Below are 19,397 nucleotides of genomic sequence, written 5' to 3'. Positions count from 1 at the left end.
TTTTGGAGATTAATCCTTTGTCAGTTGCTTCATTGGCAAATATTTTCTCAAAGAGCACAGAGGGGACAGACAGCGTCGTTTCCAGGTGGGAAGAGCATGAGCTTGGAGCCCTCCGGCTGCATTTGCCAGATCAGAAAAGCATGAGTGCCTGTCAGTGCGGGACTTTAATAACATCCTGATGGACCCACGAAATGCACATTCACAGCCATTAACAGCAGACACACCTAGAAGGTAATCATGAAGATTTTGAAGACTGGTAAATGAAAAAGACACTCAGTGACGCTGTGGGCGGGGGAGTGGGTAACTGTGATACAGGACCACCTGGAGGCGGCTTGGCTGGACTCCGTGAGGATGGGCCAAGGGATGGCGGGAGAGGGCCAGGCCTCCCGGCTGAGACCTGCATGGTGACAGGACCCTCCCCCGAAGGCAAGAGACCTTCGAGGTAAAGGGCTCGGTTCTGATCCTGACCTCTGACCCGGGCAGCGACACCGCAGTTCTGCCTGCTGCCCGGCACCCACTCTGCTTTGTGTCCGTAGGCAGTTGGGAGCCCTCGTGGTCTCTGACCTGCTCTGACCCTCGCCCGACCCGACCGCAGTCCATTTGTAGAGACCAGGCGCCGCTCCGGCAGTTGAGAGGCCGGAAAGGTGAGCATCACCTGCACCCTCGTCCCTTGTGGCCACGTTGGGGGTAGAGGTCACCAGATGGGCGGTTCCGTCCTTCCTGGATGCGGCCAAGACGACGCTGACCCCCCAGCATCGACCCTGGGCCGGGCCCCTGCAGCCCCTTCTGCCTCCGTGGGGGGAGGGCTGCTGCCAGAGGTGCCCGTGTCCACGTGAGGAGCCCGAGGTCGGAGCTTAGACACCTGGCCCCGAGGAGGAGGAAGGACAGCAGGAGTGGGTGGAGAGGGTGCAGGAGGAAGAGCAGGGGGAGACGGACAGAAGACGGAGCCAGTGGGGAGGTGCATGCAGGGTGACGGAGGGAGGAGGAGGTAAGACAGGAAGAGGGGGAAGGACAGGAAAGATGGATGGCGGCAGCAGCGGAGGGCGGCGGGACGCAGGAGCAGTAGGTGAGAGTGGCTGAGTGGCTGAGGAGTAGGTCTGGGTGTCGGGAAATGGGGAGAATGCAGAAGGAAGGGTAGAGGCGAGTGGCCAGTGGGGACAGTGTAACAGCTGACGGAGGAGGGGGAAGGATGGAGAAGGGATGCAAGAAGTGGGCAGGAGGCGAGGGTGCAGGAGGAGGTGAAGGGTGAAGGCTAGGGGTGCGAGGGAGGGGAGGGGAGGCGTGTGGATGGAGGGGAGGCGAGCGGAGCAGGGCAGGGTGCGGGGAGGTGCTCAGAGCTTCGGAAGCCCCACAGCCTGGCGCCCTCTCCAAGCCCTGCGCTTGTGCCCTGCGTCCTCGAAGTACCCTGTCCATCGTGCCCCAGATCAGGGGCACTGCCAGGTGAGGACGTTTGTGATCGGCCTGTGGGCCGGGCTGGGACACGGGGCCTCATCCTGAGCAGTGCCCTGTCCCAAGTCCTCTTGACGTGTCACTGGTACAACACATCCCAGCCGTGTTCCCGATGGGTTGGGCCTTCTGCAAGTGTCCGGGAACGAGTGGGTCCCTCTGCGTGAATGGGGACCGTGAGGCCCTTCCCCCATCGCCTTGTTCAGAACTGTGGACCGAGAGACGGTCTCAAGCAGCACAGAGGCTGCCTGAGGTCAAACATGTCCTCCTCTCCCCAAGCCACACCCTCCTGATCAGCTGCGGTGTCGTCTGAGCTGATTCACCAGCCAGCACCAGCTTCAAGTTCAGTCAGCTGGAGTAGGTGTGAGCATCTCGTCCTAGAGACCCCCGGTCCCCAGTCCCTGCTCTGCTTCCCAAGTGGGGCCATCCTGGGTGGGCGCCCGGTCCTGGGAGGAGCCTAGTGGGCAGGAGCCCAGGGCCGCCCTTGACCAGGAGCGCCCCTGCCACCTTCAGGGTCTCCTGGGGCTGAGACTGTGGGGAATCGGGCTCAGAGAGCTCTTTTTCTTCAATTCACACATCACCAAATTTAGCTGTTAAAATACACCGATCAGTGGTTTTCAGAGTATTTACAAAGTTGTGCAAGCGTCACCACTGTGTCCACATTTCACCACCTCGTAACAAAGTCTCGTATCCATCAGCGGAGAACCCCCTAGCCCCTCCCCCAGCCCCGGAGACCACTGATCGAGTTTCTGTCTCTATGGATCTGGCGATGCTGGACATTTCAGATCAATGGGATCACTGTGGTCTCTTGTATCCAATTTCTTTCACTGAGCATCATCTCCATCCATGTTGTAGCCCGGATCAGCATTCCTGTCCGCAATACAGGAGGGTTCTAATTTCTCCGCGTCCTTGTGTTACTGGTAATAGCCATTCCGTGGGTGAGGAGTGGTGTGTCCTGTGGCCTTGTCTCTGAAGCTGGGTAGACTTCGGAGAAAGGTCTATCCATGTCCTCTGTCCATTTTCTAATTGGTCTACTTCTCTTTATTGAGTTCGGGGTTTTTATATATTCTGTATACTACGCCCCTTATCAGGTGATTCACAAATATTTTTCACTTTCTTGATGGTGTCATTTGAGGCACAGAAGCTTTTCGTGTTGATAAAGTCCAGTTTATCAATTTTTTTCTGTTGCTCGTGCTTTTTTATTTATTTATTTTGTGTGTGTGGCCATGCTATGCAGCATGTGGGATCTTAGTTCCCCGACCAGGGATGGAACCCGTGCCCCCTGCAGTAGAAGCACGGAGTCCTAACCGCGGGACCGCCAGGGGAGTCCCCTGTTGCTCACGCTTCTGATGCTTGAGCAAAATGTGATTCCCGCAGGAGCCCCTCTGCAGCCGGCAGCCACCCTCTCCTCTCCTCAGCGCCCAAGGCCAGGATCACAGCTCACTGCGCAGCTCAGCACTTCGCCTGGGCCTCCTGGCCCCCTTCTTGCCCCTCATCACCTCACTGTGACAGGATTTCCCAGGCGGCTCGGAGGGGAGTCTGGAAGCGGAAGTAAGTGTTACGAGGTGTGGGTGCGAGCCATGACCCGCCACCCCGGCGGCGTGGTTTTCTCCCCTCATCAGACAGACGGGGGAGCTGCCGACAAGGAGCCAACTTCAACTTGCCGGCCCTCTGGAGCTCTTTAGCACACTGGGATATTTGGATATTTTTGTCTTGTAGCGTCGCACACGGAGAAGCCGGAGACCCTGCTGGCCCTGGAACGAGCAGAAATAACAGCCAAACACAAGTAGGTGAGACCCCGGCAGGGACGGTGAACACGAAGAGCAGGTGCAGCCCAGGCAGGTATCAGAGCCAAGGACAGGCAGGTGAGGCCCGGCGGGGATCAGAGCAGGTAGATCAGGTGAGGCCCAAGTGGGTATCGTCACCAGTCGGAGCAGGTACAGCCCCGGTGAGGATCGTAGTCACCAGCAGCAGGTGAGGCCCAGGTGGGGAAGCATAGCCAGCACAGCCAGCAGGAGCAGATATGTCCCTGGTGGGATCAGAGCCAAGGAGGGGTGGGTGAGGCCCAGGTGGGGCCCATCGCCAGGTATGCGCAGGTGCGGCCCGGTGGGAGCCACAGCAGCAGGAACAGTTATGTTCCAGGCGGGGATCCCGGCCAAGGCTGAGAAGGCAGAACCCAGGTGGGTATCCTCACCCGGAGGGGCGGGTATGGCCTGGGTGGCGGTCACAGCCAGTGGGACCAGGTGGCCCAGGCAGGATCCTAGCCAGGTACGAGCAGCTCCCACTCGGGCAGGTGGGTCTCGTGCTGTGCTCCTGGGACGCAGGGCAGGGGAGGTGTCCTGCCCCTCCTTTGGCCACACCTCTGGCCTCTGTGGGTTTCAGGGCCAGGCAGGGGCTCCGGTGGAACCCGGGGAAGACGCTGATCGCTCGCTGTACAAAGTTGCTGACAGGCTAGGTTTTCTGCCATGAAACCTGATGGCAGGTGTCCCTGCCATCAGGATGCCCCTCCTTCCCACCTCGGGGCAGGTTTCCTTTTGCAGAAAGACCTCTCTGGAGGCAGGACCCATCGCCCCAGCTCAGGGCCTCGACCCCCGGTGGCCACGGCGGGTCAGGGTCTGCACTGGGCTGGAGCTGAGAGGACTCGGGGAGGCGGCGGGGGCAGGGCTGGGCGCTGGTCCAGGCCTGGGCCTCAGCCGCGTGGCCTCCATGCCTGGCCCTGGCCTCTGCCTCCGAGGTCAGAGGGAGGCTCAGCCTGGTTAGCAGACTCTGCAGAGCGTGGCCACAGGGTAAGGGGCGCCTGGCCCACAGGTCTCCGAGGCTCTGGCCCGGAGGACAGTGAGAGGTGTGGCCTCAGGCGCTGCAGGGACGGGCAGGGGGAGCAGGCAGGACCGGCCTCAGAAGCTCACGGGAAGGAGACAGACGCAGGCGGAGTTTGCAGCTGAAGACGACCTGACCCCTCGGTCTGGGGCTGGGAGGAGACTCGGGGTAGAAGGCCGTGCCGGGCCACGGTGGGGGAGAGAGGAGAAGACGTGCATGTACCTGGACGGAGCTGGTCTGCAGCAGGGCTAAGGGTGCTGGGCTCCTGGACGGAGGCATCCACTCTGGAGCAGGGTGGGGTCCTGGGGAGCGACTCACCTGAGAGCCCTGAGCGGGGGCCTCTGCGCTCCAGCAGGGCAGGGGCCGGGAGGGCATGGAACAGAGTGGGTGACCAGCATCGGCAGGAGGTGGGGCACCTCCTGGGGCTGCTGTGGGGACGCAGCCCATCCCTGAGCCAGCACCCTCCTGGGGTCAGCCCTCCCCTCCGCAGTCTCCTGGGCTGACACCTGGGGGTTGATGGGGGCAGGTGGGGCCTTCTGGGCACCCGGCCGGGTGCAGGTCCTCACGCTCTGCTTCTCTTGCCTTCCAGTCAGGGGAGCTGCGTAGCCTCAGCATCCAGGGCCTCAGCATCAGCGGCTGCAGCACCCACTCGGCGAGGGTAAGAGCCATCCATGCTGCACCGGCGGGAGTGGGGAGGACGTCGTGGGTGCAGCTTCGGTTCCCTGCCGCCCTGACCCCAGAGCCGTCAAGGGGTCCTCGGGCTGAGGGGTCTGCGCCTTTCCTGGCCCTTTTGAGGTCACGCCCATCAGGGCCACCCTAGGAAGCTGGCAGCTGGGCCAGCACCACCATTTCCCATTTTCCAGCAAAAAGCCCAGGAGATCGGGCGCGCTGACAAGTGGATGAAGATGCTGACGGATTGGAGTAAATACCAGGGTGGCGAGAAGGCAGCAAGCTGAGCATCCTGACCCTGAAGGGCGCTGGGCTGGGTGCCCCACAAGGCCCGGGGAGAGTCCGGTGCCAGGGCCTCAGCCAGCCCAGCTGGGGACCCCGCAGGAAGGGAGCGACGGGGCCACGGCCCGCTCTTCCTTGTGGCAGACCCAGCCCCTCCGGAGCATCCTCCAGACGCCTCTCGTTCTCTCTCCTCCTTGGCATCCCCTGCGCCTGTCTCACAGCTGGCTTCTCTCCCGGAGATGCGCCGGCGGGTCTACAAAGGAATCCCCCCACAGGTGCGAGGTCAGGTATGGTCTCTGCTGTTGGACATGGAGGAGGTGAAGGTGGAGAACAAAGGGAAATACCAGGGCTACCCTGGTGGTGCAGTGGTTAAGAATCCGCCCGCCAATGCAGGGGACATGGGTTCAAGCCCTGGTTCAGGAAGATCCCACATGCCGCGGAGCAACTAAGCGCGTGCGCCACAGCCACTGAGCCTGCACTCTAGAGCCGCGAGCCACAACTACTGAGCCTGCATGCCACAGCTACTAAAGCCCGTGTGCCTACAGCCCGTGCTCCACAAGAGAAGCCACTGCAACAAGGACCCGCGCACCACAACGAAGAGTAGACCCCGCTCGCCACAGCTAGAGAAAGCCTGCACGCAGCAACGAAGACCCAATGCAGCCAAAAATAAATAAATAAATAAGTTTTGTTTTTTTTTTTAAAGGGACGACCAGGTATGGCCCCTCCACCTGTGCGAGGGCCGCACCAACAGGCCAGGACATCAGGAGCTTGGGGGGCTGGGCCTCAGGGACCCCTTGCCCATTCCCAGCACTTTCCTGGCACCTCCCAGGCTTGCAGGCCCTGAGGCCCACCTGCCTGGAAGGCCCCACCCACCCCCCTGCTGCCCATCCCACTTGGCCCAGTGCAGACACTGTGTCCAGATACGGACACATACCACGTGGAATCAAACTAAGCGCTCCCAGACAGTTGGGGGGACAGAGTCACACGGCAAGGGATAGAAACCAGGGGGAAAAGAGCAAGGAGACACCCACAGAAGCCATGAAAGGAGAAAGCAAAGCCAAACCAGATGAACGACAGGCCTGCGTTCAGCTGAACAGAAGGACTGAATCCCGACAAGAAGCAGGTCTTTTCCCATGGCCCCAGAGAGGTCCCTACACCTGGCCTGTTCCCACAGCCCAGCAGCCCCTCTCCACCAAGGGTACCCCCAGGTCACATTGCCCGGGGAGGGCGCTCTGTGTGCCCAGACCAAGTAAGACCGGCAGGGGAAATGTGACAGTGGTCATGCTTCCACAAGCAACCCAAGGACGGGTAACCCACGAGGCTAAGAATGTGGCGGACACCCACTAACTGTGGGGCCACAGCCGGCGTCACGCTCAGTCCGGAAGCTCTCAAAGGGCCCCCGGAAGCCGGGCAGATACATACAGAGACCAAGAATGTCCCTCCGTATGAACATAAAAAGTTCTGAAACGGGAAACACGCATGTCCGTTAGGCCTAAGGGAGCCCCAAGGATATGTTTTTCGCCTTCTTAACCAGGGGTCTGAGAAGGGGGGGTGTCAGGGCCGCGGGGCTCTGCATTCCTCATGGGCTGTTTTAGCGTCTGGGTGTTGGGAGCCCGAGCCCCCAGCAGCCCTCCCGTCCCCGTCCCCGGGGGCCCTGAGTCAGGCTGGTGCCAGATTCACTCTTGGGAAACAAGGCAATGAGCCGCCCTTACTGTCCTCGCCTTGCCCCGCCTCGCCCCGCCTCACCCCTCGTGTCCCCGCCTGTTGGCGGTGGGACTCCGGCGGGGGTCAAGGAACAGAGGCCCAACCGCCCTCTCCGCCTCCCCACGCACCTGGGAGCCGCCTCCCTGGGGCGCTGTCATCCTGGGAGGCCGCACGCAGCGGGCGGAGGAGGGGTCCAGCTGGCCTGGACGGTGCCTCCCTACAGGGCGGGGGTCTGGACCTTGGACGTGGGCGTCACTCGTGACCCGCCCTGGCTTCAGAAATGCGCACAGTGAGGCTTCCGCAGAAACAGCTCAGCTCCCGCCGGCCTCCTCGCAGCGCGCGCTCTGTCCGGCGGTGGTGGTCGTGGGTCCGGGCTCCGCCTGACGCCTGCCCCGCCCCTTGGCCCCGCCCACAGAGCCCGAAACCGCAGGCCCGGCTGTACTCCCGGGACCTAAAGCAGATCGACCTGGGTGGGAACCGCGCCTTCCGAAACCGCGTCATGTTCCGGGAGCGCTATGGCATCAAGCGGGTCCCCGGGGCCCCGCGAGGGGAGGCGTGGGCCTGGGTCTGAGGCTGAGATGGCGGGTGCCCGACCCCCGGCCTGGCGGTGCCGCCTGAGCCTCGAGGGGCGCGAGTGGGCACGTGAGGAACGAGGGCGGCGGTGTGGGGCACGGGGCGGGGGGCGCGCGGGGAGAGTGGGGACCGGTCTGGACTGGCTCAACAGGCCCCAGAGGGCTCCGCGGGAGGGGAGGGGCTCCAGGCAGCAGAGACCAGGCTGGACCCGAGCCCAGGTGGAACGAATGGAACGAATGCGGGTCGGCGGGGTCAAAATGACGCCCCATCTTGATGTTTTTAGTTATATATTTCTGCTCTTTTAGACAATTTCCATCATTTATTTTTTAAAAGTGTGACGAACACCCAAATTCCATCACCCAGGTCCAACACTAGCGACACTGTCCTGTCCTGCGTTCACCACACACTTGACCAGCACAGGTGTTTTACAGAGAACCCAAGATGTCTGGCCTCACCCCGTCCCTAGGTTCTCAGTATGCATTTTAAAAGCAGGGATTCTTGGGCTTCCTGGTGGCGCAGTGGTTGAGAGTCCGCCTGCCGATGCAGGGGACGCGGGTTCGTGCCCCGGTCCGGGAGGATCCCACATGCCGCGGAGCGGCTGGGCCCGTGAGCCATGGCCGCTGAGCCTGCGCGTCCGGAGCCTGTGCTCCGCAACGGGAAAGGCCACAGCAGTGAGAGGCCCGCGTACCGCAAAAAAAAAAAACAAAAAAAAAAAAACCAGATTCTTGGGAACTCCCTGGCGGTCCAGTGGTTAGGACTCGGCACCTTCACTGCCGAGCGCCAGGGTTTGATCCCTGGTTGGGGAACTAAGATCACAAAGCTGAGTGGGATTTTGCCGGGGGGTGGCGGGTGGGGACGGGACGGGACGCGAAGACACAGGGATTCTTATGAGTGCCCTTGACCCTGTTGCTACACCTGAAGCATTTACCGTAATCCCCTAATATCCAGCCCTAGTGGGAGCCCTAATATCGCGTCTCCCAACGCTCCACTCCTTTCTGAACAACCTGTTCCAATCTGGGTAACTGGGTATGGGGCAAAGACCCTGCCGGCCGGGGAGACCTTGTGGGTGGGCAGGAGAGCAGGTTCGGCCGTGACAGGTTCGGGGCGTACATGAATAGCCAACAGATCAAGCTCGCTCTGGACCAAGAGATGCTCTTCAGAGCCCTGACCCCGGAGAGAAGAGGGGTCTGGCCAAGACGGCGCCGGCAGCATCAAGGCAGGCGTGGGCTGTGCTGCCCGAGCGGTCGCCCTGGACCTCCCACGCTCCTCTCGTGACGAGATTCCTCTACCGAGGAGACTCCACGGGCCCGAAGCTGAGAAGCCCCACGCCTGCCTCGGCCCGGAGCGTGGCTGTGTCTCTGCTGACCTCCAAGGCCGGGCCCAGGGCGAGCCAGCCGCCGCTGGCCCTCAGAACCTCCATCACCCCACAGTCCCCAGGCTGCAGGCCTCACGCAGACAGGAGCCCAGGGTGTGAGGATAAGCCCGGTGAGCCCCACCAACCCACCAGCCCTGCCCATCTGCAGGCCTGGGCACAGAATCAGGGAGGTTTCCTATAATGCACCAGATCGTAAATATCTTAGGCTTCAGGCCCAGCCACTGCTGTCTGAGAACACAGCCTATTGGATACACAAACGAGTAAACACGGCTGTGTCCCAACTTCTGGTTCCACCTTAAACCTCTGGCTTGTTTGCAGGGCAACTCACTTGTTGCATTAGAAAACCAGAACGCCAGGATGGGGTGAGGTCATGGACACTGGGAAAGAGGCCGGTTAGGTGAGAGAAAAGACACCTATGAGAGAAAGAACTATAACTAAATGTAAAACTTTCATTCTGCAAAAGATGCTGTTAAAAGAATGAAAAAGCTACAGAGTGGGAGAAAATATTTGCCAATCATATATCTAATTAAGGACTCATGCAGAATAAGAACCAAAGTGCTGGTAAGGATGTGAAGCAACAGGAACTCTCATGCAGCCCTGGTGGGGATGCAAATGGTGCAGCCACTGTGGGGGACAGTTGGGTGGTTTCTTACAAAACTACACATATTGGGACTTCCCTGGTGGCGCAGTGGTTAAGAATCCACCTGCCAATGCAGGGGACACGGGTTCCATCCCTGGCCCGGGAAGATCCCACATGCCGCGGAGCAACTAAGCCTGTGCACCACAACTACTGAGCCTGCGCTCTAGAGCCCACGAGCCACAACTACAGAGCCCGTGTGCCACAACTACTGAAGCCCGTGTGCTCTAGGGCCCACGTGCTGCAGCAATACAGACCCAATGCAGTCAAAACCCACTACATATACTCTCACCATGTGACCAGCAGTGATGCTCCTTGGTATTTACCCAAATGAGCTGAAAACTTAGACCCACATAAAACCTGCATGCAATATTCACTGCTCTGTTCGTGATCGTTAAAAACTGGAAGCAACCAAGATCATCTTCATCAAGGGAATGGATAAACTGGGGGATTCCATGAAATGGACTTTGATTCAGGGACACAAAGGAAGAAGCTATTGATTCACTCAACAGCATGGATGAGTCTTAGACATATTTTGCCAAGTGAAGGAATCCAGACCCACATGTGATTCCACTCACAGGGCGATCTGGAAAAAGCACAGCCCCGGGAGGGGGAGGGTCAGCGGCCGCCGGGGCTAACAGGGTGGGATCTTAGGCCGGAGCACGGATGCGGCGGCCCCGCCCGTGTGCGAAAACCCAAGGGGCTGTACATCCCCGAGACTGAACTGTGATGTGTGCAAACAGAAAAAATAAAGAAAATAAAAACTTGTCAAACTGTATACCTGGGATATTTATATTTCATTGCATGTAGACTTTACCCCTGAAACTCGAGTTTTGATCCTAAAAATGCTGTATTATTAATCAGAAACTTGGCAGGGATGAAGGTTCCCAGTAATCAGAACTCTTGTGGGGCCCCCAGGGAGGCAGCTCTGCTCCACCTGCTCTTTCCAGAACATTCCCTCGAGGAACACCAGCTGAGAGGACCCCACGGGCTGCCCACAGTGGGGTCTTGGGCCAGCCCCCTGGCCTTGTGCTCTCCCAGGTCAGGCACCCCAAGCCTGACCTCACGGCAGGACCTCCAGACTGTGCCAGGCCCCATCGCCCCCCTCGCCTCGTCTGGGAAAGGGGACCCAGGACGGCGCCCAGAGCCTCCGGCTCGGGGCTGCTGTGGTGCTGGCGCCTAGCTTGCTCAGGGGCTCTCCAGCCCACAGGGCATCTCAGGGGGCCCTCCAGGGCAGTGTGAGCTCGGCCAGGCGGGAGCCCATCCAGGAGCTGAGGTGGTAGTGTGGAGGGGGCAGAAGAGGCCTCCGGGTGGGTCCTCCATGCACATCTGGCTCTTGCAAGAGGTGGACACTGCCAGGGCATGAGCCAGGTCATGGCGATCCTGCAGACGTTCCTGGGTGAGGAGGACGCCTTCTGGGCGCTGGTCCAGCTGATGACTGACGAGAAACACGCCACGCATGGTAGGTGACCACCGAGGACAGCCGGAGTGCGTCAGGGCCAGGGGTCTCCCTGCAGAGCTCCCCCAGCAGTGGGCTGGCGGGGACCTGGGCCCAGTCTATGTCCCCATCAGCGAAGGGCACGGGCTTCCCGTGCTGCCCTCTGGGTCCTAGAGCCATGGCCCTCAATCCCGGCCTCGTCCAGGCAACTCTCCCTTCCCTGCTGGTCCTTCTGCCTCACACCTGCCACCCCCCAGCACCCTCCGAGCCCACGGCCAGACGAAGCCCCGGCGGCAGCAACACCCCCTCCCGTGCCTGCAGCCTGGCTGCCAAGCCTAGGAGAGGGCCAGGCACACCCCCGTCATCCACCCCGTGGGCTGCACTCCCTGTCCCTCTGTACTGGGTCCCCCACCCCCCGCTGCGGCCAGGGCAAGTGCCAGGGCCGGACGCCTGCCCACCCCTCAGCCCAGGGTGCCAGCCGAGCTGGGCCTCCAGGAGCAGGGCCTCTGCCCCGGCCGCCCCGGCCTCACAGGCTGTCCTGCCTGGGAAGGGCGTGTCCAGCCAGGGCTCAGGAAGGCCCTCTGCACGCTGGGGTCACCGCCGGGGGCGCCTGCGGTATTCCACCCTCGCTGGACACAGCTCTGATTTGTGGGGGTCCGGGGGCTCCTCGGGCTTCTTCATCCCGGGGTTCCCAAAACTGCTGAGACTCCAGGCCCACGAAGAGCACATTCTAGGCAGAGCCCTCCCCCAGCTGCAACGACACCTGGTGAGTAGATGCATCGCCCCCGCAGAGGCGCTGTCCCACAGCCACCGCAGGGGCTTGGCCTCCTGCAGGCTTCATTCTCCTTCGCGGGGTGGGGGTGGGGGGGTGAGCGGCGAGCTCGTTTCCAGCCGAGCACGCAGGCCCTGAGCCCGTGCCCTCCATCAGGATGAGGAGCAGACATCCACGGGCACTGACACCATCCAGTGGTTCTTGCAGTGCTTCATCGACCGGGCAAGGCTGCCCAGGAGGCTGAGGCCCGGAGGTGCTCCCTGACCCCCTCCTGATGCCTGGGGAGGACCCAGCCCCACACCCCAGACGTGCCATGCCCCTCCCGAGGGGCGTCCAGGAGCAGCCCAGAGCATCTCGAAGTCCCAGCCGTTTCTGCTTTGGCTGCCGTCAGAAGGCTGGGTCAGCCCGGGGGTGGGCAAGCCAGCGTCCTGCTCCACAGAGGTGTTCCCACCGAGCGTGGACAGGCTCTGTTGCCCCCAGACTAGGGGTCGTGCTGGCCAGATCCTCAGGACCTTGAGTCCAGGAGGCACGGCCCCACCGGGACGAGCCCCACCAGATGAGGAGCTGCAGGAGCTTGTCTGATGCAGCCCGGGCGACTGCAGGGGCCGGAGGCCGGTGGCGGGTTCTTACCCTGTGCTGGGACCACCACCGTGCCCTGCTCAAGCTGCCCCTCCTGGGCCTGCTGTCCCCACAGACCCCCTCTGTGCTGACCCTGAAGCTCTGGGATGCCTACATCATGGAGAGCAAGTCCTTAAGGTCCCCGAGCGTGGCATGCAGGCCGCAGAGGCAGGCTGGCCAGCACAGGAGCCCAGAGGTCGCCCTCCGGAGCACGCCCTTGGCAGTGGCCCTGCCCATGGCTCTCCCGGGCACAGCAGACCCGCAGGTGTGGTGCCCAGCGGAACACAGCCGCCGCCCACGGGAGGTGCCCCAGGGTGGGGGGCTGAGTCTTCCCGGTGGGGCCCCCGCTGGCCTGATGGCATCCACACCCCCAGAACGCCCCCTGAAGCTGCCCCTGGAAGGCCTGCAGGAGTTCCTGCAGGACACACTGTCCCGGGCCTGGGCCCTGGAGGACGACGCGGTGCTCAGGCAGCTGCAGGCCTCGATGGCCGAGCTACGCAGGACGAAGCGGGACCTGCTTCCCTCAGGGGCACTGAGCAGCGGTCTCCTCCGGAGTCACCCTCTGGGGCAGTGAGCGGTGGGGCGAGCCCCAGGCCTTCCTCCTCACCCCCTTCCATCTGCTCTTCTGCTCTAAGACTCGGCCGACCAGGCCAGGGCTGGGCATCAGGACAGCCAGGGGTCAGCAGCCCGGAGAGCTGCTCTCAGTGTTGGGCTGGGGCGGCCACGCAGGGTCCCACCGGCCCATCCTGTGCAGGCCGAACGGCCTGGTCGAGAAGCTGACCTGGTCTGTACATTTCCAGCAAAACCTGAAGAGTTCCCCACGAGGCCCCTGGGCCTGGAGCGACCTGCCCCAGCCCCCAGGCCTCTCCTTACCCCTCCCAGCATCAAGACGCTCCCCGGAGAAGATGGGCTGGCTCTCCCTGGCCCACCTGCCCAGCACGAGCAGCCCGGCCCCTCGCCCGGCCCGGCCATCCTGAAGGCCAAGGAGCAGTGGCACGAGGGGGCCACGGCCGCAGGCCTCCCGCTGGGGACCCCGGAGGCTCCAAGTCTGGCCTGCCTGTCCCCAGCCCAGGACAGTCCTCAGGATCGGCTGCAGCCACAGTGATGGAACTCCCTCCCAAGCCTCTCAGTGAACCACGAGGCCACAGGCAAGTGGCCCCCAGACAACGGCTTTGAGCCGGAATGCTGGGTCCTCTCCCCTTCAACACCTGCCTGGGCCACCCACAGGGCCGCACGACAGGCACGGCCCTGCAAACCCACTGAGGTCCCAGCCACTGGCTCTGCCCAGCCCACTGAAGATGGCACTTCCAGACCCACGACACCCCACAGGGCAACTGCAGCCAGCACCCCTCCTGGGGCAGTGACCAGCACGGCCGCGATGGAGCTGGGGCAGTGCCCCAAGAGCAAGCCCCGCACGTCCCCACAACCCCCAACCTCTGCGTCCACAAGGAAGCTGGACATTCAGGGGCCTCCAGAGAACAAGGTGACTGTGAGCACAGTGACCCCGAGGCCCTGGGAAGCCAATGACACGCCCTACTTCTTCACGCCGGCCTTCCTTGAGGACAGGACCCCCTCACACAGCACAAGGCCCTGACCCAGAAGCACCTGGCCTGGCCTGATTTGGGCCCCGGGAAGGCAGGGGCGCTGTGAGCACCCCGACAGTTGGGATGATGACTAAAGGGGCCGCCCTGGCCAGTCCAGAGTTCTGCCCAAGGCAAGGTGAGCCCTCTCGGAGCTGGATGTGGCCACCTGGGGCCTGGATGGGCCCCACAGGCCGCTTTGGTGACCTGAGGTGGCCCTGGGAGCAACAGGCCACCTCCAATGAGGGGATGGCAGGGGCCAGCGGGCCACCCTCACACACATAAGGAGGCAGGGCCAGCGAAACGCCGGACCCCATGCAGCCACGTGGTCCCCACGGGGCAGAGCAGAGGGTGCCACTGGACCCGACAGGCTGTGTTCCTCCCTCTGCCAAAGTCAGTTACTGCCTTCCAGGGTCCCCAAAACTCAGGAGATACGACCCCACCGGGAGTCTGAAGAAGCTCCCCGCCCCCCAGCCATTCCCTACGAAGGCCTCCCTCCCAGGGAAGGGACAGTCTTTGGTCTCAGTTTCCCCTCTTGCTGGTTAAAGGTGAATAAAGTTTCGTGTGCTAAGTGGTAGACGGGCTGGTTCTCACAGCACCCAGAGGTCTCCGGAGGACGCACCCGGGGCCCCCAGAGGCAGAGAAGCTGCCGGATGCACGAAGCTGAGGTTCCCGCATGCCTCCTGGGGCGTCACTCGCACCGCAGCCTCCCGACCTCAGCCAAATGCCAGGGTCAAGACATGAAATAATTTACTGCGACTCAGCCTGTGCCCAGTGGGCCAGGACGGGGCTGGAGGAGAGTGACAACTGGGGGCCGCCGGCGTCAGTTCACGACAGTCTGTGCAAAGCGTCCCGGGAGGCCCGCGGTCACTCTGTCCACCGACCTGGGCTGGCCAGGCTCTGGCAGCACCTCCTTCCTTCCCTGCATCCTCAGCCCGCGTCTCATCTGGCACCTCCGCCGGCACCCGCGCCGCTGTCAGGAGAGCAGGCACCTGCAGCTCAGGCAGCCAGGGCCGCCCTCGTCAGGCGGGCTCAGCTTGCGCGCCTTGTGCTGTCGGATCTCGCGCACCAGCGTATAGAAGGCATCCTCCACGCCCTGGGAAGAGGAGGCCAGCTCAGGGGGGGACCACTGCCTCGGCCTCGAGCAGAGCCCCAGCCCCTTCACCCCACCCCGCACACGGGGAGCTGGACCCTGCTCCTCTCCGGCCCCAGGGGCCACCCCGTGGAGGCCCGTCCTCAGCAGCTCCCCCGCGGCCCACTGAGGGGCTGGGGCTGACCAGGACCCGTGGGGCAATCTGGGGGCACAGGGGTGGGGGCCCCAGGGTCACCGCTCCGGTCTGGCTCAGGGCAGCTCTCTCCGGGGACCTCCACCTCCCCCGGGAGCTGTGTCGGCCCAGACCCGGGCCCTGGCCTCCCTCGCTGCCCTGCCATCCGGGGAGACTTACAGCGAGAGGGGCTGCTGGGTCACAGGGGTCCCGGAGGGTCCCAGAGGGTCCCGGAGCTGGAGCCAGAGCCAGAGCGGCTGCCCTGCGTCAAGGGAGAGGGGGCAGTGAGTGCGGCTCCCGGGCGGGGCGGGGCGGGGCCCTGGCTGGCTGCGGGGGCAGGGGGCCTGCTCACCTGGCGCGTCTTGGCCGACGTCTCGATGTAGGGGATGCCGTAGCTGCGGGCGAGGTCCTGGGCCTGCCGAGACTCCACGGTGCGCGCGGCCAGGTCACACTTGTTCCCCACCAGCACCATGGGCACGTCGTCCGAGTCCTTCACCCGTTTGATCTGCTCCCTGCAAGGGGGAAGGCGTGAGCCGGCGGGCAGGCTGCCCGCGGCCCCTGAGGGAGGACAGGAGGCCCCTGAGGGCTGGCGGGCAGCTCACCTGTACTGGTGGATGTCCTCGAAGGACTTGGCGTTGTTGATGGCAAACACACAAAGGAAGCCCTCCCCGGTGCGCATGTACTGGTCCCGCATGGCGCTGTACTCCTCCTGGCCCGCCGTGTCCAGGATGTCCAACAGGCACGTCTCCCCATCGATGACCACTTGCTTCCGGTAGGAGTCCTGGGGAGGACACTGCTTAGAGACAGCAGGCCCTCCGGGGACGGGACCCTCCCTCGCTCCTCTCGTGCCCCCCAGGACCTACGACGAAGAGACCCCTTCCTGCAGAGCAGGTAGAAGACAAGCCCGTGCCAGGAGCCAGGCTGTGGACAGGGGCCAGGCCAGCTCACCTCTATGGTGGGGTCGTACTCATCCACAAAGTGGTTCTGGATGAGCTGGATGGTCAGGGCGCTCTTCCCCACGCCTCCAGCGCCCACCACCACGAGCTTATACTCCGTCATTGCTCCTCAAAGGACCACAGCACAAGGCACTGCAGTGGTCGCTTGTCCCACCTGCCGAGGAAGCGGCACTCAGCACGGCCAGACCACGCAGGGGAGGCCCGCTGAGCTGCCTGGGCCAGCCTGCCCAGGCCCAGCCTGCCCTCTGGGCCCGGACATCCAGTTAACAGGGGCGGCAGCCAGAATAGTGGCCCAGCCGCTCACCTGTGGCACCTCCAGCCCAGAGGTGGGAGGGGGGGGTCCTGCCTCCAGCTGCATTTAATGACTGTGTGAGAGAAGCAGGGAGCCGGCCCCCCAGAGGCAGGGCTGACAGCTGAGAGCGTCTCCCAAGCATGCACCCGAATTAGAAGCTGCTGGGTAGGCAAGAAGCCTGAACTGGAAGCGCCGTGGGCTGACGTTACCAGCGCCCCCATGAGAACAGGCCTTGCCACAGTGGCGGACACAGCAGCGTGCCCAGACAGGCTGGTGGCAGCCAACAACCGGCTCCAGGCTCCCCCACCCCCGGGCATGCTGGTGCATTTGACAAGTATTCACTGAGCACCTACTGCATGCCAGGTACTGCTCCAGACACACGATAACGAGCAGACAGAAAGTACCCCTGCCTTGGCAGGTTCGGGCTACGCTCCAAAGAAAACATCCACATAAAGGAAAAATAAAGGGAAACCCACGGGGCCCCACTGCCAGAAGAACTTTGGAGAGCATGAGGAAGGTGAGGAGGTGGGCAGGGGGCCAGGGCTCCAGGAAGCAGAAGCCGATCACAGGAAAAGACCCAAAGGAGGTGTGGAAATAAGGAGACAGGTGAAAAAGGAAAAAGGCTTGGGGCCAAGGCCCCTAGCTGGGGTGCCCCCAATTTGTGACGCTTAAAGAAGGGATGCTCTTGTGGGGACAGTGGGCAGTGACTTCCTAAACCTCAGATTCGTCTGGTGTATGTGATGGCCGCCCGGTGCCCGAGCTCTTCGCAGGGGTCCTTGGGTCTCCGACGGGTGGGAGACCCCGCCTAGCGCCATGGTCACGGGCGGGCCTCCGCTCGGGGACACCCAGTGCACTTGTGGGGCCCCGGAAGACAGTGCCCGGGACACGGAGCCGAAGGGGTTGGTCTGGGTGAGGCAGAGCGGACCAGCCGCCGCCCGCAACCCCCGCCGCAGCGCCCCGCCCGCCGACGCCCGCGGCTCACCTGCGCCCCCGCGCGCCCTGCGAGGACAGCAGGCCCCCTGCCCGGCCCGGCCCTCGCCGCCCCCGCCGCACTCACCGCTCACTGGCACGACTGCCCCCGGGGCCGGGGGCGGCGGCGGGGGCGGCGGCGGGGGCCGGGGTCGGGGCACTTGGCTCGCCCGGCGCATGGGCTCCGTCCGCGGCGGGTGCGGCTCGGGCTGCGGGCGGCGGACACCCGACCGGGCCGCGCACGCCCCGCCCCGCGCCCGTCCGTCAGCCCGGCACAGCCTGCCATTGGCCGCGCGCACCGGGCCCCGCTCTGCCCCACCCCGGTTGGCCGAGAGGCCCGCCCGTCAGAGGCCTCGGCCGGGCGGGGCTTCCGGGAGCTGCGCGGAGGGCGGTTCCCGCCCGGCTGGGCCTCATGGGGCCCGGCCTGAGGGGTTGGCTCCGCTGGGGACGGGGTCCGGGGGAGACAACTTCTCCGGAAACTGCCCGGACTCTCCCGGGAACAGTCGGGACTCGCAGTGAGATAGAGACCCCGCGGCGAAGCGGGTCCGCGGCCGGGTGTAGACTGGGGCGGGGTCGCCGATGTCCGACTCGAGCCCCTGCGCCGCTCTTGGAGCCCAGCGCCGGGCCCCTGGGCACCTTCACGGCGCGCACAGCTGTGCCCACGCCCCCCTAGGCCGTCCCTGCGCCGTGCCGCGCAGCACACCGTAGGGGTTCCGGAGCGGAGGGGACAGCCCGAGGGCTGAGCCTCAGGGAGGGTGGAGCCCGCGGGGTCAGCACCGCAGACTCCCCCGGACCCGAGGCCGGGGAAAAGCGGAGGGGCTGCCGGGACGCGGGTCAGGTGCAGGTGGCTTCGGAAGGGGCTCCTCCCGGCTCCCAGGACACCTGGCAGGTTCGGCGGGGTCCTTGGGCGCGGCTCAGCCATGCGCCCAGGGCCAGGCGGCGCAGGGCGCCTCGGCTGGGCGGGGACGTCTGAGCCCGCAGAGCAGCGAGTCCGGCTCAATCTTTTTACCCAGTGCGGGGGGTCTTGTTTTTCACTTACGTAGTGCGCAGCCCCGCCCCGAGCTCCGCAGAGGGCCCTTGTCCCGCGCTCCCTGATCTCCAGCTTCCCCCAACTTCGGCAGGCCCTGCCAGACTACCCGTCCACCCAGCTTCCCCAAAGCCCGGAGCCCAGCCCTGCAGGAGCTCACCCTGAGGCCCAAACGGTACCCAGGAAATCCAACCCAAAAGCTGCCATAGGGGGTTGAAGACTCCCCCACCCCAAGCATAAATATGCACATTGTACTTCCTTTAGAGATTCTCAGAAGTACATGATTTAACATTTAAAAAATTTCAAAGTAACGCATAAACACATTCTCCTTGTTTATAAGAAAGAATGGTGCATTACACGTAAGGCCAAACCTCCCCCTCTGCTCAGCCGGCACCCCCTTCCGTTCCTACCCGTTCCGCGCCGTTCGGCCCCCTCCCGTGCCAGCTCCGTGCTATTCCCCAGGAGCTCACCCCACTGCAAGCCTTGACCTCGGCGGGCCCCTGGGGGGGGGGCCGCCCCCGCCCCAGGCACGGCGCCGACCCCACGTGCCGTGGCTGTGTCCGGTTTGCCGTCCCGCGCACTGCGCCGCGGCCACGACGAAGCCCGGCTCGCGCCTGACGCGCGTAGACGCGAAGTAAAGGCGGATAAGTGAAAACGGGTGACGGCGCCTCTCGCCGGCGCGGACACTCTGGACTCCCCTCCAGGAGTCCAGGTCTGCATTTCCCTCGTCTTCTGAGGGTCCTTTCCCAAAGCGCTTCCTTTAAATCCCGCAGGGCCTTGGCCTCAGGGACGACCCGACACGGGCGCCTACCACCTGAGAAAGGTGGGCGCGAGTCTCCACCCCAGACCACCTTTGCGGAAGCCGACACCTCGCCTGCCTGCGCCCCGCCGTCTCGACCGCGTCTCACCTCCCCAGCTGCCCTACCGGCCCCGGGGGCGCTCCCGCGCGTGCGGGGCGGGACACGCGCGAACCTCCC

General features: G+C 63.7%; 2 protein-coding genes across 6 annotated transcripts; one reads left to right on the top strand and one right to left on the bottom strand.

The window, feature by feature from the left end:
* Nucleotides 1-237: 237 nt before the first annotated feature.
* LOC116758435 lies at nt 238-11,169 on the top strand. Its single transcript, XM_032641241.1, has 11 exons — nt 238-256; nt 537-644; nt 754-832; nt 2,824-2,997; nt 3,166-3,232; nt 4,853-4,921; nt 5,127-5,216; nt 5,247-5,660; nt 7,334-7,483; nt 10,545-10,672; nt 10,787-11,169. The coding sequence occupies exons 1-11, from the start codon at nt 238-240 to the stop codon at nt 10,971-10,973; spliced, it is 1,485 nt and encodes a 494-aa protein (XP_032497132.1). The 3' UTR covers nt 10,974-11,169.
* A 3,475-nt stretch (nt 11,170-14,644) lies between these two features.
* On the bottom strand, nt 14,645-19,347 carry HRAS (HRas proto-oncogene, GTPase). Of its 5 annotated transcripts, XM_032640343.1 has the most exons (6): nt 17,482-17,613; nt 16,125-16,286; nt 15,779-15,957; nt 15,529-15,688; nt 15,357-15,438; nt 14,645-15,007 (listed from the first exon to the last, which is right to left on the bottom strand). In XM_032640343.1, exons 2-5 carry the CDS (start codon nt 16,233-16,235, stop codon nt 15,376-15,378), a joined length of 513 nt encoding a protein of 170 aa, XP_032496234.1. In that variant the 5' UTR covers nt 16,236-16,286; nt 17,482-17,613; the 3' UTR covers nt 14,645-15,007; nt 15,357-15,375. The 5 variants fall into 5 exon arrangements, with proteins under 5 accessions (XP_032496234.1, XP_032496232.1, XP_032496231.1 ...); XM_032640341.1 differs by lacking the exons at nt 15,357-15,438; nt 17,482-17,613 and adding an exon at nt 19,272-19,347; XM_032640340.1 differs by lacking the exons at nt 15,357-15,438; nt 17,482-17,613 and adding an exon at nt 18,831-18,875.
* Between the last annotated feature and the right edge of the window lie 50 nt (nt 19,348-19,397).

Source organism: Phocoena sinus, chromosome 8 (genome assembly GCF_008692025.1).
Source record: "Phocoena sinus isolate mPhoSin1 chromosome 8, mPhoSin1.pri, whole genome shotgun sequence".
In the NCBI taxonomy this organism is placed as follows: domain Eukaryota; kingdom Metazoa; phylum Chordata; class Mammalia; order Artiodactyla; family Phocoenidae; genus Phocoena; species Phocoena sinus.
This window is presented reverse-complemented; position numbering and strand designations above follow the sequence as displayed.